Here is a 20,398-nt window from a genome sequence, read left to right on the forward strand (position 1 = left end):
GGAGGCATGAGTTGTTATGGAAACAAGTTGGGCCCTGGAACGCAAGGTGCGTTTCAAGCCTCAAGTGGAGGAACACAGAGCTGCGATTGGTTAATCGCCATGGTAAAGCGAGAACGATGCGGGTCGAGCCTCTGTTCGAAAATCAATACTGACGGATGATTGGTTGATTTTAGTACCATGGTGATGGAGAAGCTGAATGCGTTTCACGCCTCTTTTCGCAGCGACGCAGTGATTGGTTGAAGGTGGTCGGATGGTACGTAGGATGACGCAGCATGCAATGTGCGCAGAGTCCTCCGGGCCGCTAGGGGCTCGCTAATATGGCTCAGACAAAGCACGGCGGGCTCATTCTCGTGCGCTCCTCCTCTGGGTGGGCGGGTGTGCTGAAGATGGCGGAGAGTGGCGCTGATGGTGACGGTGCGCCGGGCAAGGGCCTTATTCGTGTCACTGTGAAGACACCGAAAGACAAAGAGGAGATTGTTATAGGGGAGACGGCGAGTGTGAAAGAGGTGAGAGGAGAGGGGCAGAAATGGGGAATGGGGAGCATCTGACAAGAGATATTCAAATAAAGCACATGGGTTGCTGTTGCCTATAGTAACATGCCAGGTGCTGTCTGCTTCTAATGCTGCTGAGAAGTAAAAGTGGTTGCTATGGGCAACTGATTTTCATTTGCCCATAGCAACCTATCAGGCTTCGTATTTTATCCAGGTGTTGCCTCCAATTCCTGTGAGAGGATTCTAAGCAACCGGATTGGTCGGCGGGATGTATGGGCTGCCTCAAGACCCAATGGAATTCGTCTGGGTATGTGAGGCACCCTTCAGCCCCAGGAGGGTCACCCCCGGACTGGGTGTCCAGGTCTGTGGGGTACCTTAGGCCCACTGATGGAAGTATGGAATGCTTTGGGGTCCTTGAATGGGACACCTGAGGACATGGGGTGCCCAGGGGCTACAGATAATTTGTGGAGTGTCTTGAGTTCCTCCTGGAGATCATTGGGAGTCATGGGGTACCATGGTCCTTAGATGGCCAAACCTGAAGTTCCAGGTGGCTTAGGCCACATATCGGATGTAGGCCAGGTATCGGACGTATCATCTGGTTCTGTGCGATTTCTTGGGCCCTCAGAGGTGTCCAGATATCACGTCACCTTGTTTTCTCAGGTGGGATCTTTGAGAGTGTCCCTATATGATTGGTCTCGGTATGTGGGCACTCTTCATCCAATGGAGGGTCCATTGTGGTGCCCCAGGTCTGGTCTATTCGATTTGTGGGGTATTTTGAGCTCTCATCTATGGAATGCATTGGGTTCATCTGAAGACGGGGTGCCCAGGCGCAACAGATATATTGTGTCTTGGGTTCAGTCATGGGCTACCATGGTCTTCAGATGGCCTAATTGGGTGTTTGAGGGGTCTTTGGATACTGAATGGATCATCTGGGACTTTGTGATTCTTTGGGTCCTCAGATGAATCTTAGACGGGGTGTCTGAGACTCAGGAACTCCATGGGGTTCTTGGATGGCTCGTCTGCATGTATAAGGTTCTGTGAGATAACTAGGATTGTAGAGAGTTTGGGGTTGAGGTTGATGGGTACCATAGATGGCCTAACTGGGAGATTGAGGCGGCTTTGGATACTAGATTGTAAGCTCTTCGGGGCAGGGTCCTCTCCTCCTATATCACTGTCTGTATTAGTTTGTCATTTGCAACCCCTATTTAATGTACAGCGCTGTGTAATATGTTGGCGCTATATAAATCCTGTTTATTATTAATAATAATACTGAATGGACCTTCTTGGATCGTGGGATTTTTTGGGTGAAGTGTCTGAAAGTGTGGAATGCTTTGGGTTCATTGGGGTCACGTTACTTTATTTCCCTAGATGGGATCTAAGGGATTGTGGAGTAATTTAGGTTTCGGCACTGCTCACCTACGGGCACCTTGGGGACCCAGGTGTCATAACGGGGTTAGTGGAGTGTCTTGGGTTCCTGCATGGGTCATCTCGAGCCTTGGCTAGCCATGATCCTTCAGATGGCCTAACTGTGCCTTAGAGGTAGCTTTAGGACTGGGGACTGTGGGGTACATTGATGCTGAGTGTGGGGTGACTTCATGGCGTGTATGGGACTGTGGGCCCGTGATGGCATGTATGTGACTGTGGGCACTGTGATGGCGTGTATGGGACTGTGGGCACCGTGATGGCGTGTATGGGAGGGGCACCTAGGGACTCTTCACTGTCATTCTGGGAGTTTGGGGTTCCTGAGGTCTTGCATAGTAATCTTCGCAGGTAAACTTTTTTTAAGCCAGCGGCCAATTGGTTCCCCAGACAGATTGTGGTGTGTTGGGTCAGCTGATGGGGGTCATCCTTGTTTTCGGGAAGGGTAAAGATTCTGATCTCTCAATGGAACGCAACGCTTTCGCCATCGCCAACCTCTAAGCCTTCAAAGATCATACATATCAGAGCTGGATTCATTCCAGACTGAAAGCCTATTGCTTCATATGGCCTGTTCCTCCGGATTCCTGCGCTGTGTCATTGGGCCTGGAATGGTAGCTATGTGATGCCAAGTTAGTGCGGGGTTCTTGTTCATTGTATTGGTCATGGCTGACTTGCTGGCGGAATGGTAGCGGACACAGACATGGACAATATAGATCACCCTCTGTAAATAAAATCCTGAAGCTGCACATTTCACGTACAACACTCAGCGTTATTCTTGTATCAGGTCTTTAATATTTGGACTTATAGACACATGTGGGTTTTCTCCAGAACCACTTACAGTCATAATGACATATTGGGTTCTGTGCTGTTTTAATCTCTCCCTCCGGTGCCTGAAGCATATTGGTAGAGTAAGGAAGTACTGCTCTGTGTTAGGGTGCTGCACCCTTATTTCCCATCTCCTCCTCGCCTCACCCAGTCCTGGTGAAATCGCTTTTTTTGTGTTGTTGTTGAGCTTTGGCACAGCTGAGGTGGCGGGGTCATTTCAGATATAATGTTGCAATTGTAGCCTTCTATTGAAACAGCTGAGATTTCCCCAGAGCTGCTCTGTTGGTGATCACACTGAGAAATCTTTGTTTAATGAGTCTCCTGATGATTGCAAAATACCAGGCGTGTTTATAATTACAGATTTCTGATAAAAAGGAAGCTTTATGTACATGTTCAAGAAATGTTACAACCATTGAGTCAGCATTAAAAGTCATGATGAGATGGTACATGGTAGCTTTTCTGCTGAAACATCTTCCAGGTCAAGGTTCAGGGTTATGTTTCCGGGGCTGTCAGGAGGAAGGGATCGTTATACATACCTGGTGGACGAGTCCTTTTGGTAATAGATTCTGGAGCAGGGTGTTTAAACCTTTGAATGGGTTATTTCAAATTTATATTCCCAAGGATCCATGGTCAGCTCTATTTTGTATATTACATGTATGTATGTATTTTTGGCTGCTAAGCAAGTAATAGCTAATAGCTGGAAGAAACAACTATTTCATCAGGCGAAACTCAGGTGAATGGATAATATGCTTGGCCTGGTCCCCACCTGGTTGGCTCGTGGCGGGGTCCCCACCTGGTTGGCTCGTGGCGGGGTCCCCACCTGGTTGGCTCGTGGCGGGGTCCCCACCTGGTTGGCTCGTGGCGGGGTCCCCAGGGTCCCCATAGGACTTTGATAGGGTTCCAAAACCTCAACCTGGTTATTTCATCTTCATGAAGCTGGCTCTGTACACAGATCACAGCCATGGAGGGGCAGAGAAAGGCCCCCACCAAAGCGTGACCCCAAAGTTCGAGGAGGACCATTGTCTTTGTATGCTGTTGCACAGGAGTCGGCAAACTCCGGCCTTTAGGCCAGATACAGCCTAGCCGGTAGTTTGTTCCTAACTCTCCCTGGCCGATCCACGCTAATGCCTGCGGTCAACCCGCAGCCGGAACAAACTGTGGGAGCTCAGGAGCGGCATGTGGCTCTTCAGTCTCTGTGTGGTGGCTCCCTTCCCTATTTGCATATGTATTGCGGAGGAGAGGGATTTCTTTCAGGGGGGCGTTCCTAGTGGTGGCGGAGCCATTAGGGCGGGGCTTGAGAGAGAGTCCGGCCTAGTGTGCTCCTGCCTACCACTGAAATGGCCTAGTGGCCAAAAAAGTTTGCTGACCTTGCTGTAGCAAAACCGTCCGTACACTATGAAAGCACCTGAGCGCCATCATTTGGAGAGATTTCCTAATACGTATGGCCATATAGTAGTGCTGATAGGTGGGTGTCTACACATCTGGATATATAGTGTATGTGAATCTACATTTCTCATTCATGATTTATTCTGGTTCCAAAACTTTAGAGCACCCCTTATTCCCCAGTGGAATCTGCTGCAGGTTATTGTTGGATGGGGTGAGGAACCTTTGGAAGCCCCAGTGATGGGGAAGCCGGATGTCCTACAGAAGGAGAATCATCACTGGGGCTTCCAAAGGTTCCTCACCCCATCCAACAATAACCTGCAGCAGATTCCACTGGGGAATAAGGGGTGCTCTAAAGTTTTGGAACCAGAATAAATCATGAATGAGAAATGTAGATTCACATACACTATATATCCAGATGTGTAGACACCCACCTATCAGCACTACGGGGATTTCCTAACAACCAATCCCAATTTGGAGAGATTTCAACTCCAGGGAGTTGAGAGAAATCTCCTTCAGGACAGGAAGTTCCTCCTCAGCGGGACAAAGATGGGAAAACAAACCTGAAGGCGATTCTCATTCTCCACCTGTACTCTGCCCTTACAGCCTCTCTCAACCTTATTACTACGGGGGAACCATTGAAATAACTTTCAGGTCTTCAGGGAACCCCCTGCTATAATTACTAAATCCACAGATCACAGTATATTAGTGTGGTGGTCAGTGGGAAGAATGCCTCTTACATTGCTGGCCATTGGGAACAATGTCACTCTTACAGATAGCAAAAAAGATCATTGGTGTCACTTAAACTGACTTGAGAAGCACAAATTGCTCGAGGAACCCCGGGGTAGATATATATTCAGAATACGTTTCTGCCAGTATTATGTGCACCGTGCCCCCCAGGGGATCCGCTCAGGGTTATCTGAAGAATGGGAAGTTATTTGTTTTTCGATCGATAACTGCTACTGTTTAACATGAAAGCATGGAAATACAGACCTGAAGTCAGTTTGTACTTTGCCCATACAAGATAGGGGGACAGGTTCACTTTAATGTAGCCGACCCTGGCTACTGGTATTTGCTTTTCCGTTTGTTGTGCTCACGTTAAAGTGAAACTCCAACCAGATAATACCCCGCTGGCCTGGGTCAGGGTATAGCGGCCTCCATGACACAGTGAATGTAGTGCATTCAGCCACCTCTCAAGCTTTATCTTCCGACTTTGAGCCTGATTTATAAAAGATAAATATGATAGACTAACATGAGAGAACCTGAGTGATCTAACAAACCTGGAATGAATTTCTTCAAAAATCATTTGGCAAATATTTTTAATCATTGGCCAGATCCGTTCCAGGTTTGCTGGATTGTATGGTCTTGTTTGTTTTTTTAACTTGAATCTTAGTATTCTTTATGCATTTCTTCCAGGTCTGTAAGGGAATCCATTGACGTTTCTCTTTTATGCAGGAACTTCCTGATTTTAAGACTGGTCACTTCTCGCTTTTCTAGGACTGTATGCCTTGGTCTTGTTTCCGCCCCCTCTGTAATTTATTTTCTATACACAGCCTGTAGTGGGCGGTGCTTTTAGGTCCCTCCCACTGTTCTTCTCTATCTGTGTTTTTTTTTTTACTTTTTATGACAATCTTGGAGTTATCTGATAAATTTGTAATCTGGTCTTGTTTCTTGCAGTTCAAAGAGGAGATCTCCAGACGGTTCAAAGCCAAGAAGGATCAGCTGGTTCTGATCTTTGCCGGGAAGATCTTGAAAGATGGCGACACGCTCAACCAGCACGGCATCAAAGACGGTCTCACCGTTCACCTAGTGATCAAGACGGCACAGAAGTGAGTGACAAAAGACGGGAAAACCTGTCTGTCTCCCCTTGCTGGGTCATCATTTAATGTATTTTGAATGTTGAATTCTAAGCAACAGAAGCAATACAAGGAGCAGAGCTCATCTGCCAACTAAAATCCTATAGGAGAAAAAAGATGGAGGGGGGAGGGGGGGGTCTAGCTTATCAGTCTTCGGCTTCTCCTTCCCCCGGTCCAGAACTGTGTGCCAGAGCTGTGTGAATCTCTGGACTGAATGGAAGGAAATGCAGATCCAATATTTGTATTTCATTCTGCATTTACCAGTTTGCCCCCCCCCCCAGGCTTTCATTTGTAGGTCAATAAAGAATCCACGTGGTCTGTAGTTTGTGCTCAGCTGCTCCCAAAACAAATATAGTGGAGTCTATACTGTTTGCTTGCCTGGTATCTGGAGCTTCCTGATCTTTGGACGTCTCAGGAAACAGTGCCATTGTCAGTGCTGGTGGATTCAGACCCAACAATAAAACTTCATCATGGTCTTCTTCTGACCTAAAGGCAGTCCCTGTACAGCAGGGGTGAAGTGCAAGAGCATAAATCAGCACATCGGTTCATATGCTGATCAGGAGTATTCCATGACCAAGAGATGAGCACTTCAGACTCCACATGCTTCTTTCAATTTCCAGTCACACCCTGGGGCAAGGTCCATGATGATCTGGGCTCAGAGGAAGTGGGTTTAGTTATTCTGGTCACCAGTAGGCTTCAGAATAAAACCTCTACCCTCTGTATGGAACCAGACAACCAAACAACATTCCCCCCCTTCCCAAACAATGACGTAGTTGTGACTAGTCAGGTGCATCTCATACTGTACTTCCAATTAGAGAGCTTATCTGTTCACATGCACACCAACGTGGCTGACGTTTATCACTGACAACACATCTATTTATTGCGTATTTAAATGGCCACAATTGGTAGACCAGAGCAGAACGTCGCCCTATATAGCACGTAGTGCCTGACCAAGGAGCTTCATGGCAGGATTGCCAGGCATTATAATATTGAGAAATCTTGGATCTTGTTAATTATTTGATTTAATTTTACAGATCCCAGGACCCCTCGGCCACAGCGGCCGCCACCGCAGCTGCAGTTGCTGCCTCCACCGCCGCCTCTCCTCCTGCAGGAAATACCTCCCCCCCTACACACACCAGCCCTGTCGCTGACGCAGGGACCCCTAGAGCAAGCACTGGGACCACAGAGGACAGAAACTCTCCTCCAAGCATCCTAAGTACGTATGATCGCTGTGCTGGTGAAAATCTGCAGGGATAATAAACGTGAACAGTGTTCTCCCTGGCCCCCTTTAGCTGGATGCACCACCCAGCACTTTTACGGTAGCCAGGGCTGTCACTTGCCTACAACTTCATCCCACCCACCCAATTTCTGGGGAAAATACTGATGAAATTGGAAAGCTAGTATAACCAGTCAATAATCTTTTACCTGCCCGGCTCATGAAGTGGGATCATTGCCTCTTTCATGGGTTGCAGATGGGCATTTACAGGCATCACTTACAGTGCCTGTTGGTTTACTACACTAACAAGTCACAATTCAGACTCCTTCATATACCCATTCCTGATTGTTTTTTTAGTCCTTTAATTCGTATTTTTTTTCTAGCTGGATTCGGAGGCCTGGCTGGACTGGGCAACCTAGGCATGGGTTCGGCCAACTTCATGGAGCTCCAGCAACAAATGCAGCGACAGCTGATGTCCAACCCTGAGATGCTGTCCCAGATTATGGAGAACCCCCTGGTGCAGAATATGATGTCCAACCCGGATCTCATGAGGCAGATGATAATGGCCAACCCTCAGATGCAGCAGCTTATGGAGAGGAACCCGGAAATCAGCCACATGCTCAACAACCCTGAGCTCATGAGACAGGTATGAGTTGTGATGAAACTTTCTGCCCTGCTTAGCTGAGCTCCTTATACTGCGCACTTTTTATATCCACTTTGTGAGCTATGGGTACTGCATGGCTTTGTCCACCATCCCTACACTTCTCCTCCTTACCCGAGCTACTCCATTTGGACACTGCTTGGCTATGTCTGTCATCTGTATGTATAACAACGGTTCTTTTACATTTTTTAATGTAGACCATGGAGCTTGCACGCAACCCAGCCATGATGCAAGAGATGATGAGAAACCAGGACCGAGCCCTGAGCAATCTGGAGAGCATCCCTGGAGGTTACAACGCCTTACGCCGCATGTACACTGACATACAGGAACCTATGTTCAGTGCAGCCAGAGAGCAGGTAACAGAGGTCTTCTTTTGCCCACCAGCAGAGGGAGCTGATGAGCTTACCTTTTCCAGCTGGCTTCTATACCTCCTGTCTGCCAGTAGAGGACACTAACAAGGTTTTTTGGGATGAAATAGTGCAGAAGTTATACATCTGGGTAGTTGCATTGAAACTCTAAATCAGAGCTCAGATTGGGTTTTCCTCTCCTAAAGCAGACATCATGTGACTAAAGACCTAGATGTGTGGCCAGGTGATGTCTGACAAGAAGAATAAGAGCTCAGATTGGTTTATTCTTTCCTATAGCAGACATCATGTGACCAAGCACTTAGGTGTATGGCTAGGTGATGTCTGTCTGACATGAAGGATCACGGCTCAGGCTGACAGATCCATTCCAACAGCTGTAGTCATGTGACCAAGACTTTTGGTTTTGTAAGCAGGCTGTAGGGAACTGAGAGTTGCATTTGATTGAATTCTTGATTTGTGTTGTGTTCTTTTCTTTCCTCATTCTCTTTCTTGGTTTTATTTTTTACAGTTTGGTAGTAATCCATTTTCCTCTACTGGTGGCACTGAGGGTTCAGCCTCTCAGCCTCTGCGCACAGAAAATCGCGAGCCCCTTCCCAACCCCTGGATCCCTTCGTCATCCTCTAATAGTCAGACACCCAGCAGTGAGGGGAACAGCGGCTCCACCACCACCCAGCCCAATGCTACCATCTCTAATCCATTCGGCATCAGCGGCCCTAGTCTGGGGACAGGTATGCTGCGTTTTGCTGCTTTTACCTGTCGGAGTATTTGTGTTTTTGCTCATCACGTCCTGAAATTTACACATCTGTCTCTGGCAGAGGGGCCGATGTGATATTTCTTAGCTGTGTGTAACACTTATATAAAACTTACCCCAGCCTATGAGTGCAGTGGGCAGTTTCTTCTATACATAAGCACTGCAGCACAACTGATTGTCTCTGTGCTGCTTTTTCCCCTGCTCCGAGCTCTTCTCCATATGGACTGTTAGTGGCAGGACAAGTGAAGGCTACTGTACTTTAATATATCCATTCCTTGTTTTTCCAGGTATGTTTAACAGCCCGGAAATGCAGGGTCTGTTGCAGCAGATTTCGGAGAACCCGCAGCTAATGCAGAGTATGATCTCTGCTCCTTACATGCGCAGCATGATGCAGACACTCGCCCAGAATCCGGACTTTGCTGCACAGGTGAGTCGACCATTTACCTGATGTGTATATGATTTGATTGAAGAAGTAAAAATTACAGATGTCGAATGTGATGGACTCCTTTTATTAAATCTGACCTCCAGCCTTCTCATTAGTTATGCACAGTTGTACTGAGATCACTGCACACTGTGAGCTTCTCACACTGTACATGCACTATCCCTCTTACTCCAGGCTGACTGTCGCTGGCCGATTCCTTTTATTCATTTCAGTTTTTACAGTCATTGAGCCTCAGCATTACATTTTGGTGTTACCCAAGGTGGTCCACAGCCTGTCTAGGAGTGCCCACTGAAGCAGGGTGCTGTAATGCTGCTGATGTGAGGAGTGTAGGCTGCTGTAGCCAAAGCGAGGGGGCAACTCCATGTTAATGGCCATTGTTTTTAGTTAGAATGTCCAACAAGCTCAGGTGTAATGGTCAGGTGTTGGTATACTTTTGGCCATTTTAGTGTAAAATAAGCTAGTATCCTTGTTATTATACTTTCCTTATATTCTCCTTTCAGCAGTATTGTTAACTTAGATGTTCAGGACAGGATCATTATAATTCCGTAATTAGAAATTCTGGCTATTGCTTTAGTAGTGCACAGAGTGATGTGGTGTTTCTTCTCCCCAGATGATTGGTAATAATCCTATTCTGTCTGGTAACCCCCAACTCCAGGAACAGCTTCGACTTCAGCTGCCAGTCTTTTTACAGCAGGTAAGTGACCCCTTCTGTCTATAGGGTTCCTTAATGTGTGTGTTTATTGGAACAGGGATTTCGATAGGGCTCACTGTTGACCTCATTGAAAAAAAAATCCTTTCTGCAGGAAGCGATTCTACTCACCACTGTGTCTCCATGATAATTTCCCTTCTATCCTCCAACAAGGCGAAATTAAAAATGCTACTAACACAGATAGATAGACTCAACAACTAATGAACCGGAGTCTATTGTGGTAAACATGGCGCATTCATTGACCTCTGTGGTTGGGTCCAACTGAGAATTCTAATGTGGGCACCACTGAAGACCCCTAATATTTTGAGGCCAGCAAATAATTTGGCTTTCTAGGAATCATGTAACACTAAGCTATCTGCCCTTATTATTAATAATATTATTATTATTACACAGTATTTATATAGCGCCATTCCGCATATACTGTACAAAGTCGAGAGTTGTGTGACTAACTGTCCCTCAAAGTAGCTCACAATCTAATGTCCCTACCATAGTCATATGTCATTTTTTTTTGTAGTCTCAGGGCAATTTTGAGGGAAAGCCAATTACCGTCACTGCATGTTTTTGGGATGTGGGAGGAAACCGGAGGACCCGGAGGAAACCCACACAGACGCGGGGAGAACCTGCAAACTCCATGCCATTACTGCCCAATCTCACATTGCATATTCAAAAGCTGCAGAATAATTTAAAAGGTCAAAGTGATTACAAGCAGCAGCTTTCATTCTTCAGATGACCTCTAACCCCTGGTTCTAAAGAAGCATATAAACAGCCTTCACAATAAGGTTTACTGACTTCTTCCACAGCTTGGAGGTCCAGGGGGATGAAGGTTGCGAAAATGCCTCATGGCTTCTGACATTGTCATGGAGACTTTTAGGATTCTTGAGCCCTGGCCAGGGGTGGGATGAGCAGGAGTCGCTCAAAGAACCATCTTCTGATTGGTGTGGGGGGTCCCTGCCAACAGATTATAAATGTGAAACTTACTTTATGTAAATGTTTTCCAAGTCACTGAATGTTCCTAGCTCCTGCACAGTGTGGGATATTATAAGCCATTATACACATTATATTACATTCATGTCTCCTGTGTCCTTACCTAGATGCAGAATCCTGAATCACTTTCTGTCATTTCCAATCCCCGAGCCATGCAGGCTCTTCTCCAAATCCAGCAAGGGCTGCAGACATTGCAGACGGAGGCCCCCGGCCTGCTATCCAGGTAAGATCATGATGATTTTCCGGGAAGTAATGATATCACAGCCGCTGCATTTATATGGAAACTTAACATACCATAACATGGCAGTCCTTGAAATGGTGAAACAAAAATCTGTAGTTGCTCCTTCTGTATCCCTTCAATTTAATGAAAGTGCCAGTATAGTAGTAACTATTTAGATGCCAAAAACCAGCTGGGATTTCAAATCCCACTCACCGTGGCAGGATGTTTTCTGTATGGTAGTATATCAGTGAGGGTCAGGGATTAGTTTGGCAAAGGGTTGACTGTATTAGTTTGGGAAAAACTATGAGCGCTCAGGACAAATAGGTGGCAGGGATTTGTATTGCTAAGCATTTGCAAGCTTCTTTTCATATATATCATTGTCATCCTTTTATCTACAGTTTTGGTTCTATCAATATCCCTGGAGTGCCACCAGCGTCCAGCGGAAGCACAGCCCCTGAAAACACCTCGCCCTCCACACCCAGCAGTGCCTCTCCATCAGGGGGCAGCAATGCTCAGCAACAGATGATGCAGCAGATGATTCAGCTCCTGGCAGGAGGAGGTGCACCGGTAAGGCAGCTGGAAATATATGTATGTATGTATTGCTACCAATCAGCTGATGGCAGTGTGTCAGTGCCCAATACTCTTGTCTTGGCATTCCCTGGGCCCCAAATAGCCATTCTTATACAATACATAGGATGCCCACAGCCACAAGTGTCCCCAATGCTAAAAGTGTCCTGTAGCTGTAAGGTATATACTGGTCACCCAGAACTCTCCTGCACATCTCACAAGAAATCACTCTTCCTGGTCTGACACTTGTTCCACCTCTCAAACCTCTCACACCGACTCACAGCACCCAGCTTAGAATTTACTTCATTAAACCCTTTTATTCCATTGTATTTTGTCAAGCAAAGCAATTACTTTGGATTATATGTGGGTTGTTGGAAGGGACTTATTAGATGTCTTTTGTTGGGTAAGGGGATTGCAGATGAAAGGTAATGACAGATGCTTTCTATAATTCTTGCAATGATGAACAATACATTTTTTTGTGTGTGAATGCCCCTAAATATCTGTATTTTTTTAATATTCTATTAACTCTTTACAGGGACAGACCCCAGAAGTTCGTTTCCAGTCCCAGTTAGACCAGTTAAATGCCATGGGCTTCATAAACCGCGAGGCCAATCTGCAAGCGCTCATAGCAACAGGTGGAGACATCAATGCAGCCATCGAAAGACTGTTGGGCTCTCAGCCCTCCTAATGACAGAGACCAACGCCATCCCCAAATCTGGACAATGCAGGAACTCTCCAAATCCCAACAGTACCATCCCGACCCATGTACCGGCCTCCGCTGTCGAGCATCATGGGAAGTGGTCAAGTCCTGCTGCTGACGAGATAACACCTCTGAATTGGACTTCCCTGCTATTCCTGAAGAAGGGTGCTCAGCACCGTGGCCCGTACACCTCATTTACTCTTCACCCTGCAGGGTGGGGGCCGTTGAATATTCACCCAACCCCTTCCATACCCCACAAATCTCAGCCTCGCATTAACCCCGTGGCAGCCGCCCTTGCTGTTAATACACAGGACAGTCTATATGCCGCCTACTAGTGCTAATCGCTCATAATTATTTAACTCACTAATCTACAGATGACTGCTCAGCAGTTATTGTGAAGTCTCGGAAACGTGTAGGATTTTTTTTGGCCCCTTTTTTATTTTTATTTTTTTTTTTACATTATTTTTTGCCTCTCTTGCCCTAACTTTGTGGAGTCTTACGTTCATTAGAATTTGATTTTAACAATGAACCAAATGTTTTGTTTTTTCCTGAACTTACGCACAGACAACAGCTAAGCTCTGAATGATATCGGTGGAGCTCCAATAAACCGCTTCACCCTCCGCGCAGCACCCGAACTGGTAAAACTCGGTCAGCGCATTTTCTGGTTTCGTTAACTGGAATATTCTGCGTATATATTTTTCAGCTCCCTCTTTTTTTTTTTTCCGTGCGTAAGATCGTGGTCACTAAAAGCATCTTGGCAAAATGGCTTTTGTGTGTTTCTGTCTTCGGGATGTTGTGCTTGGTTAGCTATTGGTAAAGGGGAAGTCTGTCAGCCATAGATTTGTTCCTCCAAAGTCCTGCTTTTCATGCTACAAGAGGGGTCAGGAAGATTTCCTGCTGGGTAATGTACATTAAAATAATAGCAAAATAGCGGTGCACCCTCAGCATGGGGGCCACACTGCACTGCTTGGGTAAATGCTCATTTAGCCTGGGGGTGAAATAAATACAAATATTACCTTACTTTTCATTCGCACAGCCATCTTGCTCTTCATGCTACTTCTGCACTGATTGAAAACATTCTAGGGGCAACAAAATGTGTGCAAAGTCTTACAGTTCTTATTTTCTAGGAGGGTTTTTGGCTCTCTGCAGGGGGACCACAGCCCCCAGGGGTCCTTCTCTGAAGAAAGCTGGTTGGAAACATTAAACACCTCTGAATGTATTTAGTATAAACTGAAAGGTCATTTGGGCTTCAGAGCCAGGTTTCTATTACTGACCTCATTGGTGAGACTTCCTGACACTGTAAAGTCTTCATTGAATTTGGAAGAGCTGTCACCAGAACAGGAGAGTGCATTGCAATAAGACACAATGGGCCAGATTTATTATTAAAGCTCTCCAGGGCTGGTGAAGATACACCTTCAGTGAAGCTGTGTGATCCAGCAAATATGGAATGGATTTTTTAAAAGTAATTTGCTATTTGTTAGCAAATGTTTTTAATCCTGGACCAGATCCATTCCAAGTTTGCTCACCCAGCTTCACTGATGATTTATATCCTCTCCAGCCTTGGAGAGCTTCAATAAATCGGGGCCATAGTGTCAGCTTAGATTTGCTCAAAAATTGTCTCCCAAATTAGTATATTCCTACCACTTCCTGTCCTGAGAGGAAGTAATGTGGACAGGGATTAAAAGGTTCCAGCCCTTTCCTTAGCTAGATCCATGAAAATAAATATTATGCCTGGAATGGGGATTGATTTGCATACAGAAGCATGGTGACCCAGTAATACCATCTCACGGGTCTGAAATAAAGTATGTCATGAAAAAGGAAAGCTTTTATTTAAAAATGTCAGTCTATTTTCATTGGGAAAATGAAAGGCAAAACACACCTAGCTATTGAAAAGTTACCACTTCTATCTATCTCTGCCTCTCTTATTTTCACATACCTATCCTTTCCCCCCCCCTCCTTGTACTGAATGCTATTGGTTTTGTGTGACAGCAGTGCATTATTCCCTCAGACTTTAGTTCAAAGTTTGATAAGTTTTGTTTGAACTTTTTGTATCCCTGAGCAGCAATCTGATGTCTCATTATATTATAGAGGACAAGACTTTTTCTACAGATGCATCATTTACTAGAGGAGTTTGTAGGTCACCCAGCAAGGTAAATGTGACTTCATCAATACATAATTATACAAAGAGCGGAGTTGTATGAGGGACCTAGCATCTCCTGCCATACAAGTTGCCTGTGTAAAGTAACAGGAAGGAGGATGCAAGACCCAGTACTGAGCAGCAGTGAGCGGCCTTTATTATGGGAAGCTCCTGCATGGAGGCTGGATCTGGAAGAAATACCCAGAACAGCAAGATTCAAGTAAGTTTATAAATTGTAATTAAAAAATGTTTATTCCTGATTTTAGCTTGCACAGTAGGGGACTAGCAAGGTCCGCAATGATTTGCATACAATCCAAATATTACAATTTTAAGGACTGATCAATTAAGGTAAAGGGTGTGTCTGCTCCAAAAAGCCAGGGCCTTGATGCCATTCTTCACCCTGGACATTATATGCCAGTTCATGGACAATATGTGTAGATGGGTCCTTTGCTTCTTGTGAAAAAGATAAGAATACGATTTCACACATTTTATTCCTTCAAACTTTATTTAACTTAGAAATTCACAATCCACACTATAAAAGCGTATTTATACTGATAGACAAAGGATGAAAGATCTTTAACCAGCTGTCCTTGGCAAAAATATATTTGAATCTGCCAACATTTATCTTGCCTGCAGGATATGGATGAGTAACCTCTTTTTTTGGGGGAACCCATTCTTCCAGTCCTCTTTCCCAAGGGAAAACACTAAAAGCGCCCTTCCATTTTTTTGCAGCAAAGGTTGCAGATCGTGCACTCGGACAATTTGCTAAAGTATCAACATATTCTGCCTACCACTTGGCCAGGTCCAGCTTCCGGACTTTTTAAATGAACCTACACAGTATTAAGCACACGGACCAAATGCAACTTGGATTTGTTAAAGCCCAAATCTGGAGTCAGTAAAATACAGACTGGAAAACATCCATGTCTGTCAGGGTAATCTCCTATTCTACAACCCTCTGTATTTCCAGAGTGGTGTAGCCATGGCCGCAATGGTGTTAAATGGAGCAGCCTGTTCTGTAATGCCATTTATTATGAGTGTCACCAGCCCTGCAAAATACTATAAAGATAACGGGAGTTCTCTACTTCCTTGTTATCATCCCTAATCCTTATGTTAAAACTCCACCTACCCTTATGTATTATAGAATATACCTAGGTTAAGTGGAGTGCAGGTAGGGCACCTTGCTGACAAAGATTTCCCTTCTATTCTTGGTTTTGGCTTGCTTTTTGGTCTCGGTAGCAGAGTGGACATTACAGAAAACAGGTTGTAATCATTAACTATTCTATATATAATTAGGTTTTATTACTTTAACATGTCAAGGTATTACATTGTTTTTCCTGAAGTTGGTCTTGCAGGTGATTGCCATGCCTTCTGATCACACACATGTGGAGCTGCTCAGCTTGGCACACAGATTCATTCCTGGCCTTTAGAATGCAATTGATACTGAAAGATCCTCCATCTATTTGGCACCAGGTCAGCCATATTGACTTTTCAGGAGAGAGCTTTCTAGGCAGTGTGGAGACTAAGATTTGCTGTTTGCATGTTTATATCAGAAACAACAAAATCACTAGTCTTCCAGACCGACCAAGAAACTGATATCTGGATTACAGCAAGGATAGAGAGATAAGTAATTAATATTCCACGGACAATGCAGATTACAAAAGGACATCAGCCCAAACAACACATTCCATCATAAATGTACTAAAATGAGACAATTCTTTTTTTTTTCTTGTCCCAGATGCAGAAAAGGTTTTTATTACCTTTTGTGTTTCCAGTGGTCTCAAATTTTTGCGTTCCATCACATTTAATGCTCAGTCCTGCGGCTATGGGTAATTGCACCATTTCCATATCTGCCCAAGGTTCCAGGGCTCCTTTTACCCAGAAGGGTATTAACTGAGGTCAGTACTTGTTCCTGGTCAATGATTCCCAGTTGTATCTGGATGGAATCCCTGAAGCTGGAGCCTTTAAGAGAAAGTCCCCAATGGCAGCTCTTATGGTTTTGTCCTGTTTTTTTTTTATTTTTTATTTTCAGCACCATTACCTAATAATAAAAGTGTAAAATTTAAAGGGGAACCGTTGCATCCCCATATAAACCACATTGTTACATAGTAAGTCATAGCTGAGCTCCTCCATTCCTTACATTAGTTAGTTGTATGTTTATCATTTGCTTCATTGACAGTTTCACATATGCTTCTTCATTTTCCAAACTCTAAAGCTTAACCCGGTGAACCAGTGCTGTTCTGGTAAGAAAATTTTAATTTTTTTTAGCACAAGTCAATTCCTCGTGTCTATTCTTAGCTACTCCCCCTGGTTCCTGACTGATGAACAGTGGTGACCATCATGGGATGGCCAAAGGTAATTTTACACTGAATGAGTTCCAATATGGCAGCACCCAGTGGGGACATAACTTAGTCTTGGATGAGGTACTGGGGTAGTTTTTTGCTCACCAATAATACATCATCTAGTTCTGTATTGGGACGACCTATGGTGATCTGTTGGGTGAAAAGAAACTGATTCGGCCTGAACACTACACTGGCAGCCGATAGTCAAAACCGGTAACAAACATGCAATCCTGTCCCGTCTTTGTACTGCTCAGTATTGTCTATGTTTTCCACGGTACAAAAGATGATTTGGAATGAATAAAATTAAGCTGTTATTGCAAACGAGACATGAAGACATACAGCACTGGATTTCTAAAGCCAGTATTCTGGTAAAAATGGTTTATTCAGTGTTGGATTGCCCCGGGCTCCCTTCCAATGATCAGAGCCAATGCCTGTGGCTGGCAGAGCCAGGTACACAACATGGGGCAAGCGTATATCCGCCAACTTGTCACTAATTTTGTCAACCTCATGCAAGAATAAATGAACATATTACCTGCTTTCCTGTAATGACATTGATGAGTGCACAACAGGGCCTCTTTATACTATAAGCTAATTTGCTTAGGAACTGACCGCCATATTTGGAATTGGACCATTCATTTCGCTTGAGTCCGGTGATCACGACATCAATGGCACATGGGGTGCTTGGAACAAACTCCAATGACCTATTAAGTTAAGGCGTTAAGTGGAGAGCGCTATTTGGCAATCTGTACGGTGGTAATCATATCCAGGGGCATCATTAGTAACTTCTGGGCCCTATAGTAAGTAAACTTCCAGCCCCTCATGTCTAAAAGTTACAGCATTAAAAAAAAGTTTTGGTCTGGGCCGGATACCCCTTGTCCCACCCTGATGGTGGCTATTTAGAACACCAGTGTTGAATGGACTGGTGAGTGACCGTTACCGTTCTTAGAACAATACAAAACAAACAATTTCCAAAGATCAACAGAAAAATATAAAAAGGGTCCCTTGTGCAGCCCGTTACCTTACTGGTCCTGGAAGCTGGTTGGTTTCTAAAACAAAACAAGAAACATTTTCCAAAGCTCAGCTCCGTAACATAAAAATATAAAAGGCTCCCTTTGGGCCACCATGTTACCGAACGATTTTGCCATCCAAAATGGCCTCCCCGGGCTTTGTCCTCGAATAGCAGCTCTTCTGCACGTCAGCCAAAAAATAAAACGCGTCTCCCATTGTTGAGATAATAGCTTGGAGACACTCATACTTCACAATAGCTGTGAGAACAAAAATGCATTTAAGTGACATTAATAAAAAGAGGGGGAAAGAATCATTCAACGGAGGGAAAATGGCATTAATTAGGCCTCGTCTTTTGTTTCGGAATAATACCCCAAACACCTCCCGATATGTTGTTTTTCCAATTACGTGACCCGAGGCCTTACACTCCGGGGCCGAACCTTTTCACTGATGCCGCCATCGTCTGGAAAATTGGGTTATTTTGTTACCCCGCTGATAATATAAAAAAAAAATCTTTTTTTGTGATATGAATTATTCAGAAAAAAAATTTCCATGGACAATAAGAGCGCATTAGCCCAGCTGAGCCCACTCAAACACGTACTTCAAAATAAGTGCGTGGATTGGATTCTAAAACGTGGCTGAGAGGTAGGAAACAGGTATTTCAGTATAGATAGGTAATGCCAGAGAATCATTGCAGGGGTTATACATGGCTGAATAAATTCCCAATATACAAAACTAAACACCTTTTATTATAAGAAAAGGTCTTTGCCATTGCTAAGATGATGCCACCATTCTGCTGCAGCACGAAAAAGTCTCCTCTCCCCCCAAACTTCCATTGCAGCCTTGGAGATAGGTAGAGACTATGATTCCTCAACATAGATGGTGTCATTCTCCTGGAGACAAAAGCAGGTGAAGACCTTGGCAGAAGGAGCACTGTTTTTTTATTTGCCTTCCTCTGGATCAACTCTGTCCATAGGGTTTCATATCTGGGATATGTTTATTTCCCTAGTGGTTGATGGACTAATGTCTTTTTTCAACCTGACTTACTATGTAACCATGTAATCCTTATGAGAGGTTATAAATACTTGGAAATTACTTTTCATGCTGCACTCAATATATAAACTAAATCTGACTACAGGACAATTTTAAATGTAGATTCCAGTCAATATAAAAAAATTAAAACCTTAAGTTGCAAACTATAACCTGGCTAAACTGACAACTCGTTTAGGGTGCCACCTAGTGGGGGGGTATCCAAAAACACATACTGGTGGATTAATTGCCTCCCCCCCCCCCCCAAAAAAAAAACATGGCCAAGTTGAAAGTTTAAATAAAAAACAAAAATGTCTTTAGATGAATGTTAAGGACTATCATTGATACAACTGCTCTCCAAAGTAAAAAAGTTATCCTTTTTTAGATTTTTGCTCCAGAGCCGTCACTCATATCATGGATTGAAGTTGACAATGGCAATTCCTGGATTTCTTTCATGACAGGCCCCCTTTAGGTAGGTGAATTTGCTAGTGTTGGCTACAGAAATCAATTGTTTTTCTGTTTTCTCACATGTTGAGTGTTCTGCAGATGGAGATAATACCCTAAAACCCTCATACTGCATGCCTTGTAGTTGTCCTCTTGGCTTGCCCTGGAATCCTCCTTTATATAATTAGGTGGCTGATTATAAACTAACAATTGAAAGGCATCATCTAGCCACTGAGGAGTTAATGGACGCATGCTGAGAACTGGCTTCTAAGGGTTAACACATATTCTGGTGACTGGTTAATGAGGGGTTAACACAATGGCTGGGGAATAGGCACTGGGCGGTATAACATGGATGGTGGCCACTGGCCACTGAGGGGTTAACCCACAGATTCTAAAAGCTGGACACCAACCAGTTTAAACACACATAGGCTGAGGGGTTAACAATGGCTGAAAGATGGGCACTTGGGCAGTATGACATGCATATGCTGGGTGCTTGCCACTGAGGGGTTAACACACAGATTCTAGAAGCTTGACACCAGCCAGTTTAACACACATAGGCTGGAGACTGGTTACTGATGGGTTAAGCCACATATGCTGGGAATGGACACTGAGGGGTTCACACAATATGTGGGGACTGGGCACTAGACAGTATACGGTACATATGCTTGGCAGTGAGGGGTTAACACACATTGACTGGGGACTGGTCACTGAGGAGTTAAAACACCAAATGCGATTTGCCATTTGGCTTCTTCAGGGGTGTATCCAACAAGGGGTGGGGATTATGGGAAAACTCGTACGATATCAGGTATATACCCAGAGTTTGTAAAGCTGAAGGTTGACACCAGGTAGAAGTTG

At 44.6% G+C, this 20,398-nt stretch overlaps 1 protein-coding gene across 1 annotated transcript; it reads left to right on the forward strand.

Annotated features, from left to right (window-relative positions):
• Nucleotides 1-302: 302 nt before the first annotated feature.
• On the forward strand, nucleotides 303-13,354 carry UBQLN4 (ubiquilin 4). The gene is made up of 11 exons (XM_072427548.1): nucleotides 303-506; nucleotides 5,796-5,947; nucleotides 7,009-7,190; nucleotides 7,574-7,836; nucleotides 8,049-8,207; nucleotides 8,725-8,944; nucleotides 9,255-9,394; nucleotides 10,020-10,103; nucleotides 11,210-11,325; nucleotides 11,721-11,889; nucleotides 12,425-13,354. The coding sequence occupies exons 1-11, from the start codon at nucleotides 318-320 to the stop codon at nucleotides 12,575-12,577; spliced, it is 1,827 nt and encodes a 608-aa protein (XP_072283649.1). The 5' UTR covers nucleotides 303-317; the 3' UTR covers nucleotides 12,578-13,354.
• Nucleotides 13,355-20,398: the final 7,044 nt, after the last annotated feature.

Source organism: Pyxicephalus adspersus, chromosome 12 (assembly GCF_032062135.1).
Source record: "Pyxicephalus adspersus chromosome 12, UCB_Pads_2.0, whole genome shotgun sequence".
NCBI classification, from domain to species: domain Eukaryota; kingdom Metazoa; phylum Chordata; class Amphibia; order Anura; family Pyxicephalidae; genus Pyxicephalus; species Pyxicephalus adspersus.